Here is a 10,367-nt window from a genome sequence, read left to right on the forward strand (position 1 = left end):
AATCTACAAAATATTTTTTAGGGGGAATAAAACTTACAAAATATTTTCAGGGGGGGGGGATTTAAAAAATATTTTGAGTGGGGAAAAAATGTATTAATCCAGATACATATAATATTTAAAGAAAAAATATGTTGATTAAAACCAAGTCAAACAGGAGACTGGAAGTCAACGTTGACTTTATACAGATGAACTAACTTTTACAGCCTTTAGTCCGGGACGTCCCGGTAGTTTAATCCACGAGTCACAGCGTTAACGTCGTGTTTTAACAGTTTGAATGACGCTTCGTGCTGTTTGTCCTGCAGGACTGTGACCACGTCAGTCAGACTGCAGAGGAGTTCTACACCGTCAGATGTCAAGTGGCGGACATGAAGAACATCTACGTGAGTACACAAAACACATGCTACTAAAACAACGCAAGTACTGTACTGTAGGAACTAGGGGTGCACCATTCAGAAAATGTCACACTTCAATAATCAAATTTTAGTCTCACGAGTCGATTCAAAAACAATTCTCAGTTAAAAACACCATTCAGCGGCGCCCGGATAGCTCAGTTGGTAGAGCGGGCGCCCATATATAGGGGTTTGATCCACGATGCAGCGGCCCTTGCGGCATGTCCCCCTAAATGCCTAAAAATGCCCCCCCCCAAAAAAAACATGATTCAGAATATGTATATGTTGTTATTTTTCCCATGTGATGGTATGAACGCCATTACAAAATAAAAATAATATGAATCGATTTTGACTCCGTAGAGCTGTTTTTTTTAATTTTTTAAGTTTCTTTTTTTCACACTAGTCCATATTGGTACTCTAGTACATCTCGAACACAAATATTGTACTATATACTCTTACTACTACTTTTCTCTTTACTCAATTAAAAACACGATTCAGAATATGTAAATGTTACTTTTCCCATGTGATTGTATGAACGCCATTACAAAAGAAAAATACAAAAATCATCAAAACGATTTTTTTTTTATTTTTTTTTATTCTATGAATCGATTTTGACTCAGTAGAGCTTGAATTTTTTTTACTTGAGTAATTACATTTTTTACTAGTTCATATTAGTACTCCAGTACATCTCAAAGGCAAATATTGTACTTTATCCTCCACTACATTTGTCTTTAATTTTCATATGAGAGACATATTCACACGCCCACCTGACGCAAAACACCATAATTCATTTGTAGTCGTGTTTCTGTCCACCGAGTCCGATGTTCACTTGATTGTTAAAGTAGGAAAACCTGTGTGCAGGCTACACTCTGTGTCAGAAGTCCTCCGGGACGATGATCTGACTCAATTTGAGCTTTGCTACAGAGAATCCAGTCTGTTTCTGAGACATTGTCCCTCTGGTGGGATCCATGCTGGAGACACTGGGACAACATCAAGGAAATACACACAACAGGCAGATTATAGTTTTTCATCCCCTTCCTGTCCTGTGGAAACCACGTATCTCCAGATGTGTTGATGTTGAATGTTTGTGACAAAATGAAGGATGACGTGTTTCTTTGTGTTGAGAAAGTTCTCCTCCTCTTTAACCCTTGTACGGTATTTGGGTGAAATTTACCCATTTCAAATTTTTTTAAAGAAGAAAAATGGTGCATTTTTTCTACCTCAAATCAACGGCCTTTCCTTATTTTCTGTGATAAACATGTATTCCTGACTCAATTCAGAACATTATTCTGGATATGACCACCTTTTTCCAAGACCGCTCTGGTTTGAGCATATTTGTCCCACAACGGATCAAGTCCAGACCCCAACACTATATAAAGGAGTGAATATAACACCCAACGTTTACTGCAGGAAAATGCAGCATACACATTACTGCAGCAGGAACATTAATCCAGAAATATCCGATAGAGGAAAAACACTGACACTGGGAACGTCTTTCTGCTGTTTTTGTCTTTTTCCAGGAATCTCTGGATGAGGTGACGATCAAAGACACTCTGGAAGGCGACAACATGTACACCTGCTCCCAGTGTGGCAAGAAGGTCCGTGCAGAGAAAAGGTCGGTGGATCCGTTTATTTAAAGCAGCACGTGTAAAAAAACAAACAACAACCCTAAAGCCCAGTTTAGTTTCACAACAAGACGTGTTAAAACTTGCAACTACCTGCAAACGCTCTGGCCAGAAACCTGCTAGTTTACACCAATGGGACGAGACAAGACGGTGTATCATCGCAATAGCAACGACTCTCTGTACTTTAGTTCCAACATCCGACCTTTTAGACTTTTAGCTGGATATATCATTTCTTGCGTATAGATAAATAGGAATGAGAGAGTCCTTAAACCAGCCTCTATAGACTCCAACAGCTGACTTCTCTATTGGCTGTTGAAACAGGAGACGTCTCTTACGTCCTTAAACCAGCATCTATAGACTCCAACAGCTGACTTCTCTATTGGCTGTTAAACAGGAGACGTCTCTTACGTCCTAAAACCAGCCTCTGGAGACTACACCAGCTGACTTCTCTATTGGCTGTTGAACAGGAGACGTCTCTTACGTCCTTAAACCAGCCTCTGGAGACTACACCAGCTGACTTCTCTATTGGCTGTTGAACAGGAGACGTCTCTTACGTCCTAAAACCAGCCTCTGGAGACTCCACCAGCTGACTTCTCTATTGGCTGTTGAGCAGGAGACGTCTCTTACGTCCTTAAACCAGCCTCTGGAGACTCTACCTGCTGACTTCTCTATTGGCTGTTGAACAGGAGACGTCTCTTACGTCCTTAAACCAGCCTCTGGAGACTCCACCAGCTGACTTCTCTATTGGCTGTTGAACAGGAGACGTCTCTTACGTCCTAAAGCCAGCCTCTGGAGACTCCACCAGCTGACTTCTCTATTGGCTGTTAAACAGGAGACGTCTCTTACGTCCTAAAACCAGCCTCTGGAAGCCGCTATTGCGTTTTCATAATTTAAATCTGTGAGTTAATTCCTTTTAATTTATCTCACGCCCTGCTTTGTCTCTCCTCCCACAGGGCGTGTTTCAAAAAGCTGCCTCGGATCCTGAGTTTCAACACCATGAGGTACACCTTCAACATGGTGACGATGATGAAGGAGAAGGTGAACACCCACTTCTCCTTCCCGCTGCGCCTCGACATGACGCCCTACACCGAGGACTTCCTCATGGGCAAAGGGGAGCGCAAAGAGGGTCTGTCCAAACCTCACAAAATGACCTCAACCAATGACAACAACAAATAATAAAGACCACAAATATGTTTCAAGTTCCTGAAAATCTGTGTTTTCACGTCATGAGCTAACATACGTGGTATATACTGGGTGTTTGTGCTCTGCAGGTTTTCGGGAAGAGGGCGAGGCAAACGTCACGGAGAGCTACGAGTATGACCTCATCGGCGTCACGGTGCACACGGGCACAGCGGACGGCGGCCATTACTACAGCTTCATCAGAGACATAGTCAACCCACATGCCTACAAGAACAACAAGTGGTGAGCGCAGAAGCATGCTAGCCTCTTCCACTCCATCCCTCCCTACTGGAGACCCCTCTTTATTTATTTATTTATTTTTTAGAGGGGTGACAGAGCATCTTTAGAGTGAGATATCGGGTCAACAGTTCTGTTCTGTACGGAGACACCGATCATTGGCCCTGGTCGATCCCCTACTGTTCCTGAAACTGCTTAGAAACCTCATTATTGTCCAGATACTGTACGTAGGAAAGCAATCCATCCTCTAAATGCCCAAAGACTCTAGTTTGTGGTTGTAATGTTTCATGAGACTGGGATTTATATATATATATATATATACATGAATAAGGTTGGCCTCATTAGATTCACAAGAGTCTGCACTTCCCAGTCAGATCCAGTTTATGCAAGTCCGAGACTGTTTAAGGACCCCAGTATGTAGAAATATTCAAATAAACCATTTTAGAATAGCCGGAAATTACATATTTGTACTGCATGAGAAAACTTTTTGGGGGTTAGATAGATAGATAGATAGATAGATAGATAGATATTGATATTGAAATTACGGTGTTACAGCAGCACACGTACATTAGTCACACAACACAGAATATAAATATAAATTAAATTTAAATATATACAGGATGCTTAAATAACATGCTAAATGTTTGCTAAAATGTAATTAAACCAACTGTGCAGGTTGCCCTCAGTGCAGTAGTGTGGTGTCTAAAAGTCTCATCTAGCACCCGGTGATGACATGTTAAAGAGTTTTATTGCCTGTGGTAGGAAGGATTTCCTGTAGCTTAAAGGCGAGACTCATGGGTGCCAATAGAACCCATTTTATTAAGATAAAGCTTGTGCCAGATTTTCACCTCACCAAAATTTAGCCTACCCTTTTTGGAGCGTTATTTTTGGCCCCTTCGCGACGAGACATCTACCGCCGGTTACTGCGTTGCGCTACTCTGAACCTCCTGCCGGCTGCTGCGTGGAGCAGCGTTCTGCATTCGTCGGTCTTTTCATGACGCGTGCAGCAGAGAACGCATTGTCATTGGTTCAAAATACACAGGAGGCGGGTCTTGTTGGCGAATTAAAGCCACGTGAGCACCAAAATGTACCGTAGTTTGCTGGAAATCACGTCAATAAACCAGACATACATGTGCGTTTGTTTATGAATTTTTGAGAGACGAGCGAGAAAACGGCAATCAGAGGAGGATTTGGACAGCGAGGGCGGTGACGTTGAGGTGGAAGATAGTGAGGAGTTTGGGAGGGAGGATGTCTTCATCATCATCATCGACTGCTTCCTCTGTCGGAGCCGTTTTCTCGCTCGTCTCTCAAAAATTCATCAACAAACGCACATGTATGTCTGGTTGATTGACATGATTTCCAGCAAACTACGGTACATTTTGGTGGTCACGTGGCTTTAATTAGCCAACAAGACCCGCCTCATGTGTATTTTGAACCAATGACGTGCGTTCTCTGCTGCACGCGTCATGAAAAGCCCGACGGGTACAAAATGCTGCGCCACGCAGCAGCCGGCAGGAGGGTCAGAGTTGCGCAACGCAGTAACCGGCGGCAGATGTGTCGTTGCAAAGCATCCGGCGCAAACGGGTTAGCAGGTTAAAGTGGAAGTAATGATTAGTTTTAAGGACTTTTTACAGTGAGACATCAATTAACTGCACACTGTTTGTTTTTTTCAAAGTCTGAAGTTGCTCAGACATGCAGTTGGATGGGGAGATACAACAACACGCCTGTCTACTGTCGCTGTGTTTTCATGCCTCAGGGAACCGCCACCCAAATGTCGTTATATAGTTGTCTGACCCCTCCATATAGTGACAGTGATGCTACTTTGGCTTTGCAGGTACCTGTTCAACGATGCCGAGGTGAAGCCCTTCGACTCGGCCCAGCTGGCCTCCGAGTGCTTCGGGGGGGAAATGACGGTACGAGTCAGCGCAGTCAGAAGAGAAATAAAAACAAAAATGGTGTTGTGTTGCTTTTGGATCTCGCTGACATTAATTTCTCCTTTCAGACTAAAACCTACGACTCCGTCACGGACAAGTTCATGGACTTCTCTTTCGAGAAGGTACAGATGTTTTGGTTTTATTAAAATCTCATTCGGTTTTTCGTCACCACGCGAGCGAACCAGAAGGTAATGGTGAAGTGTTGGTTGAACTTGCAGACACACAGTGCCTACATGCTCTTCTACAAGAGGGTGGAGCTGGAGGAGGAGAACGGGAAGGACTTTAGCTTTGACGTCTCTCCTGATCTGCTGGAGGTACTGAGGCTCTGCTTTTTAAAGTTTGATTTATATAAAGTACATTTAAATGTTACTTTAACCTGTCTGTGTTTCTTTCAGTGGATTTGGCACGACAACATGCAGTTCCTCCAGGATAAAAATATATTTGAACACACCTACTTTGGGTAAGTAGATAGATAGATATTGATCCCGAGAAAGTTACGGTGTTACAACAACACAGTACATCAGTCACACAACACTGAATATAAATCTAAATGAGATACGTATACGTAGGTATTAAACCTCAGAAAACAGTTATGTTTTGACAGAATGAACTAATGACTTCTTACCCAAGTTATTACTTGGATTTAAAGGGTACCTACCGTTTCTTTTTCCTCCAACCTTCCCAATAAGAGCCAAGTAGACAGACAGACACACCAGAAGGAATCACGTCTCTCCCATGGAGAGAAGACCACGCAACGCATTCAAATAAAATACATAAGCATGACTGGTTAGAAATCACGTGAACATAGTCCAACACTAGGTTTTTCCAACCCTGTTTTTCTATGTTTTTTTGTGTCTGACCGACGGGAACAACAATCTTTGACGTTTGTCGAGTTTTAAACAAGCTACGATGTAAGTTAAGAGGGCCGTTGTCCAGATTGTATTTGGCTTCACAAAATCACTGGTTTTGCTGCTGACAGACTCAGATTAATATTCTAAGAGTCCGACAACATTATGGAAAGGACTTCTAAGGAGGGTCCACGTTTCCTTTGTTTAAACATCCGCAATATTACGTTGGCTGAACTCACCAGACTCCATGTAAACAATCATCTTATCAACGTAAAATACACTTCATTCAAAGCAGACAGAAACAAAATACAACTATGAAAAGACATGTTTGGGTCGTCTTTCCACTTTTCCAACCGTCAGAAGTATTTTTTTTTTTTTTTTAAATGGAGCCTGGTGGGTTGCAGAGAGATCTCAAAGAGGTTTTTAGGGTCTGTCTTCAAAGGGATCCTTTCCAAAATCTTGTCAGACACTTAGAATATTGATATATTGATCTAAGTCTGTCAGAAGCAAAACAAGCACCTTAGTGAAGGGAAATACAAGCTGAACACATTTTATATACACATACATTGCAGCTTGATTTGCCGCTGCCGACTGCAGCGATCTCACTTGACACTGGACCAATGTCAAAGACTGTGGATCCCATCAGTCACTTACGGCTCTTCATTGGCTTCCAGTAGGTTTTAGAGTGCATTTTAACATTTTAATCACCACTTATGGAGCCTTGCATGGTCGAGCTCCCGCTTACTTCCAGGATCTATTACACGCCTCCCCACGCTCCTGGTCTCTCTCTGAGGTCTTCAGACCATCGAACTGTCCCCAGAACACGTTTTAAAACCAGAGGTGATCGAGCCTTTTCTGTGGTGGCTCCGAGGCTCTGGACCTCTCAAACCTTTGGCTTTGAGAGCGTTGGATTCTGTGGAAACCTTTAAAAAACACCTGAAGACAAGTCTTTTTAGACAAGCTCTTAACCAGCAACATGGCTCAGTATTTTAGGTGTTGCTGTTTTATTTGTTTTTTACTGTAAAGCACTTTGTGACCCTTCTTGTCTGTGAAAGGTGCGTTTAAAATAAAGTTTACTTACTTACTTAGACACACAAACACAGGAAAATAGGGTTCCAGGTTTGGAAAAACGGTGGTTACCCTTTAAGATCCTTAATTAAAGGGATTTTGATTTGTTTTTATGACCACCTACCGCCCAGCTTCATGTGGCAGCTCTGCAGCAGCATTCCCAGCACGCTACCGGACCCTAAAGCCGTCTCCCTCATGACCGCTAAGGTGAGCAATAAAACAGATTCACGCATTTTATTTCATCTTTAATGTCAGATTTTACAGTGAAAAAAGGTCGTTTTGACCATTAAACATGTTTATGGTAATTAAGAAATACTAAAATGTTTCTTCGTTGACACTTACTCAAAATGCAACCATACAACCCCATTACATAACACAACGTAACAAAGCATTTACTGATAATATATTTTTTATAGCTATTAAAATGTATGGATGTAACACCTTTTAATTAAGCTACAAATACAAAATGCTAATTTATATACGATAAATGTCGTTTCCTTTGCAGCTCAGCACGTCCTTTGTCCTTGAGACGTTCATTCACTCCAAGGAGAAGGTAACGCACGCTCCCCTTAGTGTCGGCACATTTGGTTTTAAACTGCTGGAAGACAATCGGACTGATGTGTTTCCCTCCTGCCCCCCCCCCCCCCCCCCCCCCCCCCCCCCCCCCCCCCCCCCCCCCCCCCCCCCCCCCCCCCCCCCCCCCCCCCAGCCCACCATGCTGCAGTGGATCGAACTCCTCACCAAACAGTTCAACAACAGCCAGGCCGCCTGCGAGGTTTGAAATGAAATGTGAAATTATGGAAATAAACAGGAAATATAAGCTTCCCTTTATCAGTTCACGCGTCCCTGTATTGTTCTTTCTGTGTATTTCTGTGTGCTTTGGATCACAAGCGTGTTGTCTTTGTCCTAAATTGCTGAATCGACAGAAATATAGTGACTCCTCTCATCTTCTAGTTTCATATGATACAGAATAAACTGAAAATTAAATGAAAATCGATTTTAAATTGGAAAATCGTTTGTATTTCCCTTTTTCATTTTTGTAATCCCCAGCCCTATTTAATAACTTTTTTTTTTTTTAATATACCTTTTCCTGTGTTTCAGTGGTTTTTGGATCGGATGGCTGACGACAACTGGTGGCCGATGCAGATCCTCATAAAGTGCCCCAATCAGATAGTCAGACAAGTGAGTTATTCACCGTGTCAAATCATAACACAAATTATCTGCACAACATGAGGAAAATATGCAGTTACGTTGAATATTAAATCTCGCTTTGTTTGCCTGGGTTACTACAGTTAATTGCCTCTCAAATTAGCTCATTTGAATAATGTTTGGCATAGCTGGAAAAAATATTTAGATCCTTTACTGCAGTAAAAGTACTAGTACGACACTGAAAATACTCCTCTGCTGATTGAATTTAAAAGAAATGAAAGAAAATCATTTACAATGTTCATTTATTGAACAAGTTGAATTTTGAATTTAATATGAAAGGGTTTGGGTTACCAGTTAAAGAACAATTGACAGTTAAATCTTTTTTTTTTTTAATTTATTGCCCTAATTAAACATTGCAGGCAATTTTAGCAACACAATACAATACATTTAAACCCTTTCAATGAAAGGTCAAAGCAACAAAAAATAAAAAATAAAAGGGTCACCTTGTGGTTGAACTCCATTCAACACCCATACTGACTACACAGAAGCAGGATAAACAAACCATTACACATCAGTATGTTTAAATTATTCTAAATCAAGGCCTAGAAGGACAGGGGTCCATCTTCTCACAAGCAAAGAAACCTTTAACTGTAAACTATTAGTCACATTTTCCATTGTATGGACCTGTTTGATTGGTTGTCTCCACTGAGCTACTGTAGGGTGGGGGCCGGTCTTCATCCAATTAATAGAAATCCGTTTTTCTTGCGGCCATTAACAAAATATGTAACATGTAACTTTGGTCCTTTTTAGAAAGCAAGTGTTCAGGTATTTTGTCCAGTAAGAAAGACAAAGGGTCCGAGGGGAAATCCATCTTGAAGATTTTGTCCCACTGACGGTTACATTTTAAAGTGCAGTTTTCTACTGATGTTTTCTTTCAACCAACACAATAATCTGCAAGTGTCCTTTGCGATTTATCCAGTTGATTAATCGAGCTGACGATTATAAAAAAAAAAAAAAAAAAGGAAAACTTCCTCTTAACAGGCTGAAAACCTCGGACAGAACAGTTAATTTCCTCTCCAATTAGTTCATTTGAATGTTTGGCATAGTTTGAAAAAGTATTCAGATCCTTTACTGCAGTAAAACAGCGGAAAAACCTCTTTTCAAACGGCAGAAACCTCCGTCAGGACCTGGGTCTCTGCCCCCCCCCCGACTTATATCTAGTGGTTAAAGTCCCTTCTCCATCCTGTCTCTTCTGCTTCTGTCCTCCAGATGTTCCAGAGGTTGTGTATTCACGTCATCCAGAGGCTGCGTCCGGTCCACGCTCACCTCTACCTGCAGCCCGGCATGGAGGACGGGTACGTCTCACCTGATTGGTCGGATTTGCAGCTCTGGCCATTCAGTGGTTTTCTCCTTGTTTTTTGCTGTTAATCTGGAAGGAAATCCCAAAATACACAAACTGCTTGAATTTTAGATATCACTTACATTCTTTTTTATTTTTTTTTATTTTTTTAAGTAAGTTGGTTGACTTGCTATATATTTTAATTTTAAGAAAGTTCTACCAGGTCTTGAAACAATGTTTTATTTAAATTTAAATTTGAACCCCGAAAAAACTTTAAATTACAATTGTGTGGAACAACAAAAGTAACCCATCTGATTTTAGTTTTAGTTTTTTACTTTTGTTAAAGAGTTTTCCCGGACAAACAGATAAACCGAAAAGCCAAACTAACAGTACAAAGACATAACCTAGTATATATAACATAGTGTATTTATACACTATAAACCAATGAAATAGGAGGGTGGGGAGATTACAGTGTTTACATCTGAAACATGACCACAGGAATACATGCATGGAGGCGGGTTGACATCAACACACACACACACACACACACACACACGTACACACACACACACACACACACACACATACACACATATATA

At 41.3% G+C, this 10,367-nt stretch overlaps 1 protein-coding gene across 1 annotated transcript in view; it reads left to right on the top strand.

The window, feature by feature from the left end:
* The window catches only part of usp34 (ubiquitin specific peptidase 34), an 81,641-nt gene that overhangs the window by 53,059 nt on the left and 18,215 nt on the right, over nt 1-10,367 (top strand). Inside the window, 13 exon segments of the mRNA XM_034884239.1 lie at nt 279-380; nt 1,910-2,004; nt 2,968-3,140; nt 3,286-3,436; nt 5,265-5,343; nt 5,433-5,486; nt 5,583-5,678; nt 5,760-5,824; nt 7,412-7,487; nt 7,786-7,833; nt 7,990-8,055; nt 8,382-8,462; nt 9,699-9,784. Of these exon segments, the coding sequence (XP_034740130.1) occupies nt 279-380; nt 1,910-2,004; nt 2,968-3,140; nt 3,286-3,436; nt 5,265-5,343; nt 5,433-5,486; nt 5,583-5,678; nt 5,760-5,824; nt 7,412-7,487; nt 7,786-7,833; nt 7,990-8,055; nt 8,382-8,462; nt 9,699-9,784 (1,172 nt within the window).

Source organism: Etheostoma cragini, chromosome 2 (genome assembly GCF_013103735.1).
Source record: "Etheostoma cragini isolate CJK2018 chromosome 2, CSU_Ecrag_1.0, whole genome shotgun sequence".
In the NCBI taxonomy this organism is placed as follows: Eukaryota; Metazoa; Chordata; class Actinopteri; order Perciformes; family Percidae; genus Etheostoma; species Etheostoma cragini.